Raw genomic sequence first — 20949 nt, 5'->3', positions numbered from 1 at the left:
TAAACAATTTCTGCCAGGCACCCTTCTGATTTATTTAAAGGGGGCATTTTTTTAACAAGAATCCGCAAAAGAACCCGAACCAGAAATGTTTTCATTCAAAACCCAGGCCGGGAGCGGCCTCATAACATGGACCAACTAAAATAATGTTTAATCTACTCATAGTAATGTTTAAATGCTTTGTGTTTTTTATTTTTCCGGTGCATGATATTGTTTATAGTACAGCAATAACAGTAATCAAGTATATTCAAATGGGAAATAAGCCACAATTTTACCTAAAAATGATTTTATTAACGTTTCGACGCCCAAGTCGGGTGTCGTTGTCAAAATACAAAATAATACTAAATAAACAAAAATGTTGTTGCTTAGTAAAAAATTCTTCTAATAATTTATTTAATCTGACTCATTTATATCGGCAATTCAGACACGTATTATACATTTTAAAGTAGACGACTTTAAAATGCTATTGCCAATATTGATGAGTTGCGTTCCTGGGACGACTTTACTAAAAGATAGTTCATTCGATTACATGAAATCAATCCCAACTCAAGAACATCCGCCACAAAAAATCATAGCATGTGATCTGTCTTTAAAAAGACAACCAAATGCAACGGTGGCACTGAAATTCTCGCGTTAGAGATTCCATAGTAAATCACGAGGGAAAACCAGGAAAAACCTCGTGATACTATCCCGACATCGTAAGTATTTGGGTTTACATTTAGTTTACTCTCAAAACTAATACCAAATTCTGACTTGATATTTTAAATTTTAAATACATAATACTAAAATACTAAATATGTACTAACTCGATATGTTACTGATTTACTAATTGTGGTATTTTCTTTCTAATTTTAATAGTAAATCAGTAACATATCGAGTTAGTACATATTTAGTATTTTAGTATTATTTAAAATTTAAAATATCAAGTCAGAATTTGGTATTAGTTTTGAGAGTAAACTAAATGTAAACCCAAATACTTACGATGTCGAGATAGTATCACGAGGTTTTTCCCGGTTTTCCCTCGTGATTTACTATGGAATCTCTAACGCGAGAATTTCAGTGCCACCGTTGCATTTGGTTGTCTTTTTAAAGACAGATCACATGCTATGATTTTTTGTGGCGGATATTCTTGAGTTGGGATTGATTTCATGTAATCGAATGAACTATCTTTTAGTAAAGTCATCCCAGGAACGCAACTCATCAATATTGGCAATAGCATTTTAAAGTCGTCTACTTTAAAATGTATAATACGTGTCTGAATTGCCGATATAAATGAGTCAGATTAAATAAATTATTAGAAGAATTTTTTACTAAGCAACAACATTTTTGTTTATTTAGTATTATTTTGTATTTTGACAACGACACCCGACTTGGGCGTCGAAACGTTAATAAAATCATTTTTAGGTAAAATTGTGGCTTATTTCCCATTTGAATATACTTGATTATAAAAATGCCACAAGAAAATAGCTTCAGAACAACAGCAATAACAGTAATATTATAAATATTACTTTTCTATCTCTTATTTCCCCATTACCAGCTTTGCATCATCAAAAATATCAAAAATTTTGAAGAAAAATAGTGACACTTATAAGATGGTAGATTGAAGGAGATACAAGTTAAATTGCAAAGAATGATGTCTGAAGAAAAATGAACCGCGGCAATAAACATGTTAAATACACATATGATAAATACACATAGAAGGGCTGAGAAGCACGTAGAAATGGACAGTATTATTCTCAATGAGACTTATTGCATTCGATTCGTAAGAGCGATAGAAACTAAAGTGATGATGTCGAAATGAAAGTTGCATTGTCGAATAAGGAAAAGATATTTCTCAAAGATACTTTCGAAGGATGAAACAATAAATTTTTAATTTGGAAGTAATTTGAGGAAATAGATTCAAAATTACTACTCGGTGATTTTTGAATACAGGGCGCTGAATACGAACATTATCACGGCGATAGTCTCCGACGCACCTGGTACCCAAATTGGACCTAACTAAAACTAATATCATTTCTAAACAAAATTTAAAACCAACTGTATGGTGGAGATACGTAGATGATGTGTTCTCAATATGGCCTAATACATCAGAATTGTTGGACACAATCCTACATATTAGAAGAATATTTAGGAATTCCTATCAAGAAGAGACAATAAAATTTACAATGGGAAAGGAATATAATAACACCCTGTCTTTCCTCGATGTTTTAGTCTCAAAGAAGGATACTGGATATGAGACTCAAGTGAAGTGTATACAAAACCTACACACACAACAGATATCTAAATTACATATAAAATCACAATATCAACGTTAAAAAGGGAATTATTAAATCCTTATATAATAGAGCCAAAATTACTTGTTCTAACGAAAATTCATTTTTAGAAGAAAAACAATTGTTAACATCTGTTTTATTAAAAAATGATTATCCTTTATCGTTTATAAATAAGGACTTGTCAAGACTGGATCGGATGAAACAGAACAACATAGAACGGGATCCTATAACATTCACAAGAAATAATACGAAGAAAATATCAATACCATATACAAAAGAACTATCCGAGAAACTTAAAATAATAGGAAATAAATTCAACAGTGAAAAGTTTTTAATTTTGCAATAGATTGTTACTGATTTTTATTTCACTTTATTATGTTTTATTTATATTGACGATTTGTAAAATTTTAGTAAATTGTATTTGTTATTGTTTTTATTTATGATTCTTGTAAGCTTTGTCTATAAAATTGTTAAATTTTTCATGACAATAAAGCATATTTCTATTTCTATTTCTAAAACAACAAAGATATTGAGATCTATCTTATCTAAAACTAAACCTAACAATGAACAAGAAATAACAAAGAATTGTATTTATAAAATACTTTGTGAATGCGAACAATTTTATTTAGGTGAAACATCAAGACCATTAAACGTTAGAATAAGTGAACATCATTCTGATATTAAAAATAGAGAATTTTATAGATCTGAAATATGTCAACACGCATGAGATAATGAGCATAGAGTTCAGTGGAGAGATTCAAGTATAGTCCTGAAAGAAACAGATAGTAAAAAGAGGAAAATCAAAGAAGCGGCTCTAATTATGCTAAATGAAACCAATTGTGTAGACATTCCTCGGTAGAATGAAGTAGGATGTAGATGGGGGAGAAGTCGGTAAATTAGTAGTTTTTTTACGTTTTTCGTCAATATTTCTAAAACTATGCTTTAGCATAAACAATGTTCTATACAGAAATGTTCTACATAAAAGTTAAAACAAAAAAGGCTTTAGACATAATTGTTATAAAATCAACGGTTCCAGAGTTACGGAGGGTGAAAAGTGGAGGTTTTCGATACTTTTTATATTGTTTGGGCAATTTATAATATTATTACTGATGAAAAAAATTTTCTTTAACAGGATGGTGTTTTGTAAATAAAATTTGCTATTTCAGTGGCCGATGGTATGTTAGTGATAAGCCCTTGAAGAAACGTCAACCTCACCAACCAAAATCATCATCAATTGCCCAAAAAATATAAAAAGTGTCGAAAACCTCCACTTTTCACCCTCCGTAACTCTGGAACCGTTGATTTTATAACAATTATGTATAGGCCTTTTTTGTTTTAGATTTTAAGTAGAACATTTCTGTATAGAACATTGTTTATGCTAAAGCATAGTTTTAGAAATATTGACGAAAAACGTAAAAAAACTACTAATTTACCGACTTCTCCCCCATCTCCCCCCCAAACCGGATGCTCAACATGGTGTAACTTTTTACTGAACAATATGTGGACAATATAGAACAATTTGATGTTAAAGCAAAACTTTTACTTTGGATGTTTGGGTTGGGCCTGTTTGGACCAATAGGGATGTTCACTAATTTTTAAATATAGTTAAATTCAATAGATTACAAGGTATATAAAAACGTAACAATCATAAAACTGTTTAAAAATGTATATTTTTTAATATAAATGAGTTCATAATGTTGATTTTCTTGGAGGCTAGAAAAACGGTACCCTGCAGAGAGGCTACGGTCTGTGACGTCAGCAGTCGTAACGTCTTTGATCGACGACTAGTTTTGTATACTTATTTACTCAGTGTATTTGAATGTGTGCAGTTTTTACGTATTTAATTATTAAAAATAAAGCCAAATAAGTGGTGTTTTGTTCCTGGGTGTGTAAATACATCAAAAAACAGTTCTGACAAGATTTTTATTACCGTTCCAGCCAATTTAAAACGGAAAAGGAAATGGTTTGTTGCAGCTAGAACTTAAAATAACTAACTTAAAGAACTAACTTAATAAAATAAACATTATAGAAGTTTTCCAGAGACTTTCGGCCCTTGGTAATAATGTAATTGTTCTTTCTGCATTTACCTTTTTCAAAAATACTTATTAGTTTTCTCAGGATTCGAAAAAAATGAATGAATTTAAATAGCATTGGACCAAAATTTTGCACCTACCCCCTTAAAGAGTAAATGAAAAAGTTTCCGGACCTCAAATTTGTATTCCTTAAACTGGGATATTCCTAAAAACGGGATTCTAATAATACATACAGTAGAAGTAAACCTTGAAATATCTACATGTGGATGTAGGTATGACTTTATATTATATTAAAATCATTAATAATTTATTGAAAAGATTGGTTGAAATGAAAATGTATAATACCCAAGTTCAAAAATATTTTTTACCTTGGAACAGTTGTCAACTCGAAATACGAAACAACCGAAATAAGATCTAGAGTTGAAAAGGACATAGCAACATTTAACAACATGCATGAGAAATATTTTCACCCATTGCGACATAATATCTCTCCCACTAAAAATGCGGCTGCTAAAATGTTATTATTTCCGGTCTTGATATATGGCGCAGAGACTTGGACAATAATGGAAACATTAATAAAAAAGCTAGAGGCATTCGAGATGTGGGTGTACCCACGTATCCTCAAAATATCCTGAACGACCCACACCAACGTACAGGTATTGCGTCGAATGGGAAAACAAAAAGAAATCTCTTTTACTATTAAGAAACGAAATCTTAAATATTTCGGTCATATCATGAGGCATGATAAATATCGTATACTCCAAGTGATAACGCAAGGTAAAATAGAGAGCAAACGCGGACCCGGAAGAAAAGACACTCATGACTTAAAAACTTACGCCAATGATTTGGACAAAAATCGATCGAGTTATTCAGAAACGCCTCAAATGAAATTAAAATTGCCATGATGGTAGCCAACGTCCACAACGGACAAGGCACATGAAGAAGAATAAAAATATTTTTAATACACCTAACCAAGGTAAAGTAATAACCAGCCAATGTATGTATACAATATGCATGCGTACAATGGATGCATACAACTTTCTCTATTTTTTTTTGTGGAGTATTAAGCATTTATTTTTTTAGCTTAAAGAAGACATGGAAAATTATATGGAATATACACTCAGTAAAGCTGTGGTAGCTTTATTTTTTTACAAGATGCCAATAAATCATACACCATTGTTACATCTACACTACAGTCGGTAGTTTATACGAATCGGCTTTCTGAAAACCTTCTTCCATTTTATTTGTTTATTTTTGTAAAACCCAAAATATGTCCTTACAAACAGTCTATCCACTTTAAAGTAAACAAATTCACTATAAAACTCCACTTTAACCCTGATAAAACAAGAAGAGAACAAAATAAAATGACCTGAAACGTCAAACAGGTAAACAGTAACACTATGAGAATGGCGCGCGCTTGGGGTATGCAACTAGTGACGTCAGGCCAATAGAGAAGCGTTCTTGAAATTTAAAATAATACTAGATTTCTAATAAAGATTTTTTATAGAAAGGCTTTTTCAATTTTGTTGAAATTTTGGACAATTATTCCTAGGGTGTTTCTTAATCGTATTACATGTTTGAAATGACTTTTTAATTTTTTGTGAACATCCCTATTATACTCTACTACCTCCGTAACTTTGGAACCGTTCATTTTAGAAGGATTATGCATAGGACCTTTTTTATTTCAAATTTAATGTAGAACATCTTTGTATAGAAGGTTGTTCATGCTAAACCGCATAGTTTTAGAAATATTGAACAAAAACGTAAAAAACTAAGAATTTAGCGATTTCTCCCCCCTCTCCCCGCCAAACCCGACGCTCAAAATGGTGTGACTTTTTTCTGAACATTATGTGGACCATATAGAACAATTTGGTGCTGGACGGTAACTTTCACTTTGGATGTCTGGGTTATGACATCTTTTGGATCAATTGCATCATACTACGTCTGGAGTTTTATGGAAATTCGATATAAAATCAGTGCAAACTCATTTATCGGGAGTTATTGGGGTCGCTGATGACGAATATCATCATAGTGATGGTTTCCCGGACATTTGGTGTCCAAGACGAGCCTTATCTCCGGGAGTTTTGTAAAAGTTCGATGCTACATAAATCAGTGCAAAGTCTTTGAACGGGAACATCATGTCGGCAATGGCCTCCAAAGCACCTGGTACCCAGAAAATTTTATGGAAAGTTGATCCCAAATGAGTTCTTACTGGGCACCAGGTGCCACGGAGACTATCGCCGACGTGATATTGGTATTCAGTGAATCTAAAAACCCCCCAAATAAGTGTTTGCACTGATTTTGTATGGAATTTACACAATACTAAGAAACGACACCCGTTCCCAGGTGCCTCGGATACCGTGGCCGTTATGATATCCGTGTTCAGCCACCCCAAAAATCATCAAGTAACGAGTTTGCACCGATTTTGTATCGAATTTCCACAAAACGAGGTCCGGAATTTTATTCATAGGTACAGTTACGATCATTGAATAGTTTACAGGCTTACGTATCTAGGAGCCAATTTTTTTTAATTTCACCTCGTTCAAACGCACTTTTTACGTCAAAGTGACGTTACCAGTGGTGTATATAGAATAGGTTGATTAAAATTAAAAAATTAAAATAATATAAATATATTTTACAAAATTTACCAAAAATGCCAAGGGCCATTAGTTGTCGCGGCATTAAGCTAAATAAAAACAAATAACAAAATGGAAAGTATACAAAGAAGTTTTCTTTGGAGGAGTATGATATCGATTTATTTTATTTTTCAACATGCGAAATTTTTGACAAGTATTGACTTTTTGAAATTTTTTGACTTTGACATTTATCAGATCCGTACGACACTGCAACTTTACAGTATTACAGGTGTAAACTATTCAGTGATCGTAACTGTACATTAAATTGAGTTGAACTTATCTCTAAACAGATCGATGTAATGTATGAGTAATCGGGGATTACACATTAAGGTACTAGTACACTTTAGAACAGTGATTCCCAACCGGGGGGCGATCGCCCCCTTGGGGACGATTTTAGATTTTCAGGGGGGCGATAGAGCGAAGGGGGCGATATGGGGGGTAATAGAAAAAAGGGGGCGATAAGGTGGGCGATTAGCATCTGGGAAACGAGAAATGGGTAATAGAGAAGAAAAAACAATAATTTCGATCGCATATCCATAGGATAATAAAAAGTAATTAAATGTACACCAATGCAGGTAATAATAACACAAACATCTCGTCTAGTAACAGAGGGCTATGAATCATGATACAATTTAATTATATAGGTAAGTAATACATTATAATTAATTCTGCATTTTCCTTTTATCGAGCTTTCGTATTGGGCGAACATCCGCACAAAAGAGAAAGGGCTAGAAGTGGGATAAGAATGATGAGAGTGGGTACCGACCCTGCCGATCTGACTCTAACAAAAAGTGTACGGCCGAAATTGTGGTCGTTTTGTCATCTATCTATCTTTTGCCCTTCATTTGTCCAAAGTTGAACGTAGGCCTCCCCCTTATTTTTCCACTCTTCTTCGTTCAGTGCTATTCCTGTCCATCTGATCCCAACGTATCTTTTTGGGTCATTCGACCATCTCATCTGTGGTCTGCCCTTTCCTCTTTTACGGTCCCAAAGTCTCCAGTGGATTATCGCTTCATTCCATCTTCCGTCTTTTTGTCGGTTGTTTTGTCATGTTTTCCACTAGAGAGTAGCTGCATGTTTGTTTAGAACTTTCACTTTGGTTTTATTTCTGATCCATGTATTTTTATTTTTGTCACTTAGCTTGATACCCAGCCTCTTTCTTTCCATTGCCCTTTGAGTATTGGCCATCCTTCCCATATTTTCCTTTGTGAAGGTCCATGTCTGTGCTTCATATGTAAATATTGGTCTTGTCATAGATGAGGGTAAATAAAATTAAAGCAAAACCAAAGAATGATGGAATATTTCGTACACTCTGACACTCTGTAAAGAAAATGATGAGATATTTAATACATTGCTACTACAGTACTACATACGGAAGTCCGCTGGCTTTCGAAAGGGAATTGCTTACGGCGGTTCTGCAGTCTCATGGATACTGTTATCGAATTTCTTATAACTACTGACCCCACACTGAGTACAGCACTACAAGAGAAGCGAAATGACATCGCTTAACTATCAGATATTTCTGAAAAATTAAATGGAACGAATCTGGAATTACAAAGGAAGAACATAAACATGGCCAAAGCGAAGGGAGTAGTCGGAGCATTCATTGACAAACTATCTATTTTTGAAGAAAATATACAGAGAGGAGGTCTGACCAAATTCCCCAGAAATTATCATGTGGATATTCTGAGGATCTTCAAACATATTGCCTCCACCTTGGAGGGGATTTGAGGTACATAGCTATTAACCAACATTGAGCCAGACATAAAGAAATTATGTGAGTATCACCAGGCCCAAGGGAGAAATTAACAATTATTACTAACCATGTTCACCAACACGTGGACAAGATGCAAAAGGCACAAGATCGCAATAAAGGGAAAATTATGAGAGAGATCTATGTCCAGCAGTGGACAAGCGAAGATTGAATGATGACTTACCATGTATCATTTTAAGAAATGTAAAAATAAATCAATATTGTACTGATTAATTTTTTGTTTCAATTTAATTGGGGAGGGGGCGATTATAGTATTCACAACTGGTGAAACCTGTCTAAGGGGGCGATCATGGGAAAAAGGTTGGGAACTAATGCTTTAGAAGACCAAAAATAATCATTTTTTTCAAGATTTTTTTTCTCACAACCTTTATTAAAAATGAACAAAAAACTTTTTAAATATTAATATCTAACTCTTAGAGAGTACAAAAAATATATCTATTTTCATTTATACACGAACACTAATATTGTAGGGAGCGCAAAAGTCGAGGCCTCGAAAAATGATGGCGGGCAGTTAATCTCGGGATTGGAATATCTGAAACAAAAAAATCGTACTGCATTTGAAAAAGGAAGGTTTCTTACGTGACAATTTACCACAATTTGACCAAAAAATAAAAAATAAATATTTTTTAATCATGAAAAACTGAAGAAAAACGGGCGATTTTTTAACAAAATTTTTTCAAATTTCCGTAAAATCTTTTTTTTTTTGTGGAATTTTTCACTATCGGTGGTAAATTGTTATGTAAGAAACCTTCCTTTTTCAAATGTCGTAAGATTTTTTTGTTTCAGAGATCCCAATCCTGAGATTAACTATCCGCTATCGGAACTACTTTTTTTCGAGGCCTCGATTTTGGCGCCCTCCTCAATATTAGTGTACGTGCATAAATGGAAAAAGATATATTTTTTGTATTCTCTAGAGTTAGATAATAATATGTAAAAAGTTTTATGTTCATTCTTAATAAAGGTTCTGAGAAAAAAAATCTTGAAATAATGCTTATTTTTGGTCTTCTAAAGTGTACTAGTACTTAAGATAATAACTGGAGCACATACTACACATACGAATAACAAAATACAACGCTGCCTATGTTGTATAGTAGACTCGGAAATCAGCTAGAAAATTTAAACTGAAAATAACAAAATTCAGTTTGGCAACATTGTGTGAAGACTAAGTCTTCTCGGATATCAACAGAACCGTAATTTAGTCCAGACAAATTAATATATTTTTTTACCAATAAAAATGAGATGTTTTAACCAAAGAATGTTTCAAATATGATGTACAGAATAATTTTGAATTAGGTTCCACTAATGAACTAACTTTTTTTGTCCTTAAAATCAGAAAAAAAAGTTTTTCTTTGCTTAAAACTAATCGTCTAATGATTTTAACTGTACTAATATGCAAGTGTTTACTGTAAATTCTAAAATGACTAATGTACAATTATTATTAATGCGATGTTAAAATACCGCCAAGTGCTTATCTTTAAAGCGGCTACTCTAATTTCTTAGAGTTATACCAAACATTGATATTCTTTTTCTCATGATCATCTTTCAGTGCGTCACAGTTTTTCGATTTCTTTCTTCTCATGATCATCTTTCAGTGCGTCACAGTTTTTCGATTTCTTTCTAACGCATTAAATTGTATGTGACAGAAAAAAAAGCACGTCCGTGATTACAGACATTTACAACATTTATTCTAGTTATTCTAGTTGTCGACAGATGGCTCCATAATAAAAAAAATAATTTTTTTTAATTAGATAATAATATTACAAATATAATCTGTATAATTTATAAGAATATACAAATCAAAGAAAATACCATTTTATAAATGCAAGAAACACATTTGATTTGTTTTTATTCCAAATTGAAAATAAAATGTGACAACTGTCAGATTGAAATAAAATGTCATGTTAGAATAAATGTCATAAATGTGTATTATCACGGACTTACCCTTTTTCCTATCATTTGTTACGCACTCAAAAATGCTCATGAAAAGGACAATACCGTCGCATTCTGACCGAATTCCGTTTCTACTATTAAGAAGTACTGAAAGCAATCACATACCTTTAAATAAAGCCATGGGCCCCTCATGTTGGACGATATGCTTGAGACATTGGACTATGCTGAGGGACTGCGCCGGGGCAAGCGAATAACCTGAAAGAGCTACAACTTGAGGCCGGCTATATTGACATGTTGTCCATAACCTACGCCTCTGATCGGGGACGGTCCTACACGTCGTTTTCGGCTGACTTGTTTCGCCGGGGACGTTGGGGAGGTCACGGACAACGACGAAACCATTTTTTGAAGATTGCTGGCGGGTTTTCACTACTTCCAAGGGACAGGTCACGATGGCACCGGTTGTTCCAGCCACCCTGAAACAAACGATGATCTGATACAAATCGAGGGAATAAGGAAACAAAAAATATTGTAAATTATGATGTTTAAGGTTCAAAAATAAAATAAATATCCTAGATAACTACAATTTATTTTTGGCATTACTTAACCCATTTACAGACACGATTGCATATGCAGACAGTCATTTCTCTCTGTAAGTGTCTGCATATGCAGTCATGTCCGCGAACGGGTTAAATGAATCATAAAATGTTTATTTCGTCTAATATCTTCTAAAGCAAATTTGATTATTAAAACAATAGGGAACTTGCATACAATTTATATCGAAGAAAAAAAGTTTTTTTGTCTTTCGCTTTGCACCTAAAGACGATTAAAATCGAGAGAAAATTCAAATTATAGCAGGCAGCCTAAAACGCGCCCTCATTGACGTGCAGACGTCATATCATTATAGTATTTGATGTCCTCGCCATTAGTTCATTAGGTTTGGCATTTGTTATGACACTCAGTATTATAAATATTTTGATAGTTGTTATCTCTGACTATACCCTATTCCACGAACATACGCCTGTTTTGGATTACTTCGACAACGAATATTTTACTGTGCAAAATAAGAAGAACGAAAGTAAATTGCAAATTACATTGTTGTTTATTGGAATAATTATTAGCGCCATTTACTTTCGTACTTTTTATGTTGCACAGTAAAATATTCGTTGTCGAAGTAATCCAAAATAGGCGTATGTTCGTGGAATGGCCCATATCTAATATTAGAGTGTTTTCGTTGCCAAAACAGCAAAATAGGGCGAAATGGTTAATTGTTTATAACTTTTGTAAACATTAACTTTTGTGATTGCTCTCATAACAAGCTTGTAGGGGGTCTTGTAGTGCCTAACAAATTCCTAAAATTTTAACTTGATCCATCAGTTAGTTTTAAAATTATTCAAATTGTTTATCCCGGTGGTCATTTTTTTTTGTAATAAAATAAGATAAAATAATAAAGATACAATAACTCTATGCCTGGGAACTTTATCAAAGGTAGACTTTCTAAAGGTAAAGGTGAAGAGGCCAAAACAGTTTTTATAATCAAAAAATGTTTTGAAAAGTTACTGTTATTTTTAACTTATAAACAATTAGAATAATTATTTTTAATCTGTTACTCTTAGACAAAATATTTTTGAATACTTATTTGAAAAGCTGATAATTCTTACAAAAATTTGAAAGAAATAAGCAGTTAGTTATTCTAGGCCGATTAGATAAAAAGTAGCAATTATTTTTTAATTCGCAGCTAATTTGTTTACAATAATTAAGAAAAGTAATTATTAGTTCCATATGAAAGATAAACACTTAAAGTTTTATTATACAGTATAAAATCAATTAGATAACAATAAAACACTTGATTTTTTTCAAAAAAAAAATATTTTTTAACTGTTTAAACAAATTACAACGATTACTGTAAACGTATGCAAAAATTACATACGAATTAAAAAAAGACCCAAATCCATCAACTAGAACCGGAGATACAGAAACAATGTTTTGAAGTTCATTCACATTTTTGAACGCTTGAACTTGTAGGTTTCCCTTAACATAGTCCGACCAATCTTCATTTCCTCATATTTAACACTCACAGTAGTGATGTTGAAGAAGTAACTATTCGTTACAAAGTACTCGTTACTTACGAATACCGAAAGTAACGATTACTATACAGAGAGGCAAATCGTTACTCTCATTACTTCGTATCAATCGTATCAGAGCAAGTAACGACTATTGTATCTACTTTGATTACTCTGATTACTTCGTTACTTCGTAACAATCGTATTAGAGCGAGTAACGACTATTGTATCTACATACTTTGATTACTTCGATACTTCGTACCAATCACATCAGAGCGGGTAACGACTATTGTATCTACTTTGATTACTCGGATTAGTTCGTTACTTCGTACTCGTACCAATTGTATCAGAGCGAGTAACGACTACGACTATTGTAATTGTTATATCGGAATACCTATACAAAATACCTACCTACTGAGAAATACGATTCTCGATATGATTACCGGTACTCAAATACAAAAGTAACAAAAGTTATCGTAGTAATCAAAGTAACGAATACTGTAAATGATTACTTTATACAAAGGTAACGATTTGTAACGAATACTCGAAGTAACTATAATCAACATCACTAACTCACAGATAATGCTTTCATCTTATTCCTATTAGAATAATATTCGCCTATTCGACTATTCGCCCTCGAATAACTTGGTATTTTGTTTAAATTCATGTAAAACTGTTAGTTTTTAAATATGAAAACGCATTTCGCCTACGAGTAACAGCTTAAAAGTTATTATTGTTACTTTAGACTCTAATCATTTTTTAACTTTCTTTGGAGAACATTAAAACAAAAGTCTACACCTTTCATATCCTACCACTAGAATTACCATATCTTTATTATTTTATGTCTTAATATTATTTAAAAAAATGACCTCTGGTATAAACAATTTAAATAACTGACAACTAATTTTATGAATCGAGCTAAAATTTTGAGGATGTCTATACATATAGCTATTGTTTGCTTTGAGAGCAATAACAGAAGTGTAAGGTCATTTTTACAAAAGTTACAAACAGTTAACGATTTTGTCTTCCTTTCCTGTTTTGGAGCAAGAAATATTAATTTGAAATTTTTTCGAATGCGCCAATCTGAAGGTTCTTCTATTTCTTATAAAATGCTTATTAAAACGTTTTTGAAGTTATAATTATTTACGATCGAGAGTGAAATTTTATAATACCGGGCGCATGCGCACACAGACAGTATGTAGTTCGTTGCTAATCTTTCAAGATATGTATGTATCAGCGCTGTCAGCGCAAATAAGTCATTAAAAGGATATAGGTATTAGTGTTTTTAGTAAATGTATTATTTATTATAATTTTTGTGTCTTTGGATTTGTCTTCCTCGGGAATAAGATATTTTATAATAATAGTAAGTATATTTAAAGTATTTTGGTATACTTCACTTGGTCTATTAAATTTGTCAGTATGTATGAGAAATCTTGTAATCTGTCAAAGCGAAGGGAATATAGCTCAGTGGGAGAGCGTGTGACCGGAGATCGAGAGGTCCCGGGTTCAAATCCCGAACGATTTATATTCTTTTTTTTTAATTTTTGGTATCGTTTTAATAAAAATTTTTTAAAAGTGGTAGGTAAGAAAGTTAGTTTGATATTTAAATAAAATACAAATAACCTGTTAAGTATATTTATTTCTTTGAAATTATATAATAGAAGTATAACTTCTTACGTGCGTACAAAGTACACACACATTCTTTTTTATATACCTGGCTTGGTCTTTGTCCCTATATCCGCAAATTTTGTAATCCATTTTAAAAATAGTTTTATGCTACCTAGGCACCTGAAATTTTCAGAATATCTCAGAAATAGCTAACAATGCAATATTTAGCTTCTATTATATGGATAATACACGTCAAATAATACTTGAAGGGGGAGACATTGTGCCATATTTAAGCATGCCAGGAAAGGTACCCTTTCACCCCCCGTACCATCCCTTATTTTTTTTTAAATTACTTCCCCTTTTTTTAACTTTATATTTGGATTCTCCTCTTTGTACTGAAAAATATATAACACGACATGATGCTTAAAGTGATTAGTTTATGAGAAAAATAAATAAAAAAGCAAGAAAACTGGATTGAAAAAAATATTTTTTTTAACAATTTTTCAACATTTCACTACCAAAAATTTTAAAAATAATTATTCAAAATTACTTTTGAAATTTTGAATAGTTATTGTTAAAATTTTAAATAATATTGTTAAAATTTTTGGTAGTGAAATGTTCATTCTAAATGTTATAAAATTGTTAAAAAGATATTTTTTATTCAATCCAGTTTTCTTATTTTGTATTTATTTTTCTCATAAACTAATTACTTTAAGCATCAAGTGTTATACATTTTTGAAATCAGTATAAAGAGGAGAACATAAATTTAAATAAAAAAAGGTGAAAGTAATTAAAAAAAAGTTAAGGGATGATACGGGGGGTGAGAGGGTGCTTTCCCAGCAAGCTTAAATATGGCGTAATGTCTCCCCGTTTAAGTATTATTTGACGTGTTTTTGTGTTTTTTTCTAAAAATTAGTGGTTCATCAAAAGTAATTTAAGGTGGATAGTTTTATCTGAAAAGCACTGTATATACCATTTTAAATATTTTCTTAGATTTATATGAGTTTATAATTTTATATTCGGTCCTATAAAATAATGAAAACATTTTATTATAAAAAGTTCTTTTTTATAAAAGTGTAAATTATATATTTAATATTTAAGTATAAATAGATAGCTATTGGTGAAAATTAGAAAAAATCGCATTTTTGCACTAAATTGTTAAATAGATTAAAAAACGTGTCGAAATGTCTGCGTGAGACGTATAGGTTTGCTTGAAGAAAAACGCAAAAACACGTCAAAGAATACTTAAAGGGGGAGATATTATGCCATATTTAAGCTTACCGGAAAGGGCACCCTCTCACCCCCCGTATCATACCATATTTTTTTAATTACTTCCACCTTTTTTTATTTTATTTTTTATTTTTTACCTTCAGTTTTACATTCTATAATCAACTGTAGCAGTCTATATCTTGTCATGTCCAAAATATTCGTACTCTGTCATGTTCAAAATATACAAGTTTTTGCTTATCTTCCTCATTTTTATTAACTCTGCGTAGGACTTCAATATTGGTAACTCTGTCTATCCACGATATACGCGGCATTTTATTATTATATTATTGTGTTTCAATTTATCAATCAAAAATAGAATAAAAATTTTATTTTTTTATATAACGCGGGCACATAAATTTGATACACCCTGTATATTGATTTGTAAATATTTATTAGAAGTTAGCTTTCACGCAGTGGTTTCTCCTTAATGAATTTTTCTATGAAGAATATTAAAAACATTTGTAAATAAAAGTGAAGTGAAAGTTATTTAGGATTATTATTTTAAACCGATTATTTATTACGGGAAAGGCAGAAGCCATAGGTAATTAGTTCTTAGAAAATTAAGGTAAAGAAAGTTTGGAATTTTAATCTCTTTTTGTTTAACCCCGAGTAAATTTTGTAGAATTTCCCGAAAGTAATTATTATGATGGTAGGAATATTTTTGAAAGTATGAGTGGGTGTTTCGAATGAAAAAAAGAATGGGGAAGAAGAAATGTCTCTGATTGGTTTGGCAATTTGGAATGGGAAGGAGAGAAGGTTGAATTTTCAGATAGTTTTAAAAAGAGGGATTATTGTGTTTCCGGCAGCCGAGAGGAGCAGTCAAAAGTTTTCGTGAGTAGTTCAGAAGCAAGTACTAGTGGTCGTGTTGATAGTGAGAGTAGCTGAAAAGTGGAACGAGAGACAAATCAAATCGAGAAGAAATACCTCTTTGATTCTGTAAAGTCCAAGAGAGTAAGTTACAAGAATTATCGTTATTAAAATTATTTGTGACACCAAGTAAAAAAGATACTTGGGTCTCGGGAGATTATTGCTGCGAGAAAGAGAGGAGAGAGATTTGGAGTTTATTGAACGAGTCCTGGTCAAAGGAAGCCTGGCCTGTGTTTTGGAGAAATAGTGGCTGGTATCCTGCTGGCTTGTTTGCTGAGAACGGAGAGGGCTTTGATTGGTAGCCTAACATAATCAACAAGGAGGAGCTGTTTGGGTCAAGAGGAGATATCATTGTGTGTGAATCAAAAAGGTCAGTCAAAAACCTATGTGATAGATTTTCTTTATAATCAGAAGTTAATTTTTTTACGTAAAAGCATATGCATTTAAGATTCCAACATTTCAAAAATTTAATAGGAAGTATAAGTAATTTTGCGAATACCAAATTTGTTTGTTTAGTTTGTTTTATTAATGGTATCAAGAACAAAGCGATAAATATTTTTTTCAATTAGATTAATTTATATGATAAAGGTTTCATTTGGACAATTATGCCCACAGAATTTAATTGATAAATTTACAGAGCATTGCTTTTGATAATAAAGGTATTTGTATGTGTTTATTTATGTTATTTCTATTTATTTCCTTTTCCTATTTTTATCCCGATAAGGATCAACTAAGAGATACTGAAGCCACGAGAAAGGATAAGGATAATCTAATTTAATTATTTGTTTTTTATGACAAAAAGGTACCCTGAGATTTTTTTTTAATATTTTGTGTATGATTTGCGACAATTAAATAATTAATCAAATAAATAATAATTAATATCAAAGTAATAGAAAGCAGATCACAACAACATGGCGAACCAACGTAAGGCATTAAAGTATCTCTGGTTGTGAATTTGAAAGGATAGGAAACGGAAAAACAGGTGAAGGAAAATTTATTTGCCCGTCGGAAAAAGTTGATATATTTACAATTTATGAAATATTTTGTTTGAATTATTTTTTTATCTAGGTACAATTTTACATATTTATTTTATTTTTGATTGATTTGAATTTTGCTAAATTTGAAAATTTGTGTGATAAATTTGATTATATTTGGGGAGAGAAAAATTTTCGTCTCTACAGCATACAAGGTATTTTCGAATTTCGTATCAGGCGGGGATAAAATTTTAACTACATGCCGACCACCAGAAGCAAAAGCAAAGAAAACAAAAAACAAGAGGAACATTTAGAACAAGAAAAACATATAGAACAAGAAGACATTTTCGAAACAACAATCATGGCAACAGAAAAACAGGAATTATCAGAAATAGATAAATTATTACAATTGATGCAACTCCAGTCACAAAAAATGGATGAAAATCAACGTGAAACGAAACAAGCAATGGAAGAAAATCAAAGGGAAACACAACGAAAAATGGATGAAACACATCAAAAAATGGATGAAACACATCAAAAAATGGAAGAATCACAACAACAAATGGATAAAAATCAGGAAGAAACATCAAAGAAAATGGATAAAAATCAGGAAAAAGCAAAACGAGTCATGGAAGAAAACTAAAAAGAAACCAAAAGGACAATGCAAGAAAATCAGGAGGAAACAAAACAAACAATAGAAGAGAACAACAAGAAAATAGAGGAACGCATAGAAAAGTACGAAAAGGAAATAACAGGATATTTGACAATGATGAAGAACGAAATGAAAGAACAAGAAATGAAAATTCAAAATAAAATGAAGGAGTTAAAGGAGTACCAGAAAAAGGAACTAGAGAATTTGGAAAATAAGTTTTAAAATGCTATTCAAGTAGACAGAGAAGAAGTGGAAAACAGAATCACAGAAATAGAAAAACAAGTCACCGAAAACAAGACGCAACAGAATTTCGGAGAAAGAAGGGAAACGATTATCCATAGTACAGAGGATGTGAAAATAAGATTTGACGGGGATGTAAAAAAATTACACCCAGTAATTTTCATAAATAATTTAAAAAAGAAAGTAAAATACATCGGTAACTTCGAAACAGCCAAAGAAACGATAAGGAGCCATCTTAAAGATGAGGCGAGTTTATGGTTTAATAGCAAAGAAGAATTGGACAATTGGCATAAATTCGAACAAAAGTTCCTGAGTTATTTCTGGGGAAAAATACAACAGCTAGAAATAAACAAGGAGTTGCAAAATGGGAGGTACCATGATAGAATGGGTATTTCAGAAAAAAACATATGCACTACAATTATACAACAATGCAAAACACCTACAGTACAATTATTCTTCCGAACAGCTAGTAGAATTGATAGCCAGACATTTTGAAGATACCTTAGAAGATCACATAACGTTACAAAACTACAAAGATATCGACAGTTTGTGCCAATTTTTACAAATACGAAAAGCAAGAATGAGAGAAAAAGAAATAAGAAGATCGCAAGAAAATTATAGACAACGCGAAAATCAAGACTATAGAGATAGAAGACAAAACTTTAGGAGAGATTATACAAGAAGAGAATTTATTCCGAGGAGTGAAAACGAAAATAAAGACAATGGAAGAGGAAACTGTGAACAGAGAAATCGGCAATGGAACGAAGACAGATATCGAGAAAATCAAAATAGAAATAACACCCGTACATATCAAGAAGACAGACATGATAATAGAATGAATGAACAGGAAAATCGTGGAAACCGATACGGGGCCAACAAACCAAGAGAAAATAGAAGAGCGGTAAACAATACGCAAATAGGCGAATATGAGGATGAGAGACAAAGCGACGAAAGAAGAAGCGAAAAAGAACAGCAAGCATTTTTTTACGAAGGCGCTCACTAAACACAAAAGAACAAACAGGAATTTTTTGTCACCCGAAGGAATTTATTAAATTAGCAGGAAATAATGTTAAAAGCAGTGGAGTAAATTTAAAATTTGTAAATGGTTTTATCAATGAGAAACCGATTAAAATTATGATTGATACTGGTTCGGAAATTACATTGATTAACAGGAAATTAATAGAAGAGTTTGATTTAACGAATTTAATTTACAAAATTCCCAGGGTAAATTTAGTGGGCGCAAATAAACGGACTTTGGCAACTATAAATGAAGGAATACGAATAAGGATACGATTGGGCAAGAAATTTTATGCACTACAATGTGTTATAATGCCGAACATGATACATGATATGATCGTAGGAGTGGATGAATTGTCAGAAAAACATGTGGTGATAGATTTCAAAAATAATACGATGAAAATCACAGAGGAAAAAGAAGAAGAAAAGGACATTCTGGAAATGGACAAGGAACATGAGAAACGGAAAAAGGATAATGTAGACAAAAAGCAAACGGTGGAAATGAATTTGGCAATGAAGCAAGGACAGAAAAGAAAGAGGAGAAAGCAGCAGAAGATAAATAAAGACAATGAAGCCTGGGATTCCTCGAAAAAAGAGATGAGCCCAGAAGAAGAAAAAGAAGAAAAAAGAGTGACAAAAGAAAATGAAGCTTGGAATTCCTCAAAAGAAGAGATGAGCCCAGAAGAAGAAAAAGAAGAAGAAGAAGAAAAAAGATTGACAAAAGAAAAAGAAGCTTGGGATTCCTCAAAAGAAGAGATGAGCCCAGAAGAAGAAGAGATCAGAATAGAAAAAGAAGGCGAAAGAGATACCATTGAAACTGTGGTATTTGAAGAAGAAATATGCAAAATGGAGGAGGCAGAATACACAATAAACATGTGTAAAGAATCGGAAGAAAACGAAAGAAAATTGATATGGGGAGAAGAAAAGGAGAAGGAACTGCGTGTAATATTGAGTGAGTATGAAAATTTAATAAATGAAGAAAACAGAGTAGCCAAAAAGTATGAACATTCATTTGAGGTTAAAGACTTAGGAAATTTTCGATCGAAATCTTACCCTATCCCACCTAAGTACAGACACTGGGAAAAAGGAAGCAATTGTTTTTCAGATGGGACTCAATATTTTGACACAATAGAAAAGTGTTGTTGTCGAGAGAAAATCATTTTTTTTTTTGTTGCACTTATTAATAACGATTTTATCTCAAAACAAGGCGGGAATGTTATTGTGTTTCAATTTATCAATCAAAGATAGAATAAAATTTTTATTTTTTTATATAACGCGGGCACATAAATTTGATACACCCTGTATATTGATTTGTAAATATTTATTAGAAGTTAGCTTTCACGCAAGGTGGTTTCTCCTTAATGAATTTTTCCATGAAGAATATTAAAAACATTTGTAAATAAAAGTTAAGTGAAAGTTATTTAGGATTATTATTTTAAACCGATTGTTTATTACGGGAAAGGCAGAAGTCATAGGTAATTATTTCTTAGAAAATTAAGGTAAAGAAAGTTTGGAATTTTAATCTCTTTTTGTTTAAACCCGAGTAAATTTTGTAGAATTTCCCGAAAGTAATTATTATGATGGTAGGAATATTTTTGAAAGTATGAGTGGGTGTTTCGAATAAAAAAAAAGAATAGGGAAGAAGAAATGTCTCTGATT

General features: G+C 32.0%; 1 protein-coding gene across 1 annotated transcript in view; it reads right to left on the bottom strand.

Moving 5' to 3' along the window:
- Positions 1–20949, bottom strand: part of LOC114330193 (mitochondrial carrier protein Rim2) — a 257195-nt gene that overhangs the window by 117592 nt on the left and 118654 nt on the right. The window contains exon 2 of the mRNA XM_050646861.1: positions 10769–11076. Within this exon, the coding sequence (XP_050502818.1) occupies positions 10769–11076 (308 nt within the window). The remainder of the gene's footprint in view (positions 1–10768; positions 11077–20949) is intronic.

This window comes from Diabrotica virgifera, chromosome 3 (assembly GCF_917563875.1).
Source record: "Diabrotica virgifera virgifera chromosome 3, PGI_DIABVI_V3a".
Taxonomy (NCBI): Eukaryota; Metazoa; Arthropoda; class Insecta; order Coleoptera; family Chrysomelidae; genus Diabrotica; species Diabrotica virgifera.
This window is presented reverse-complemented; position numbering and strand designations above follow the sequence as displayed.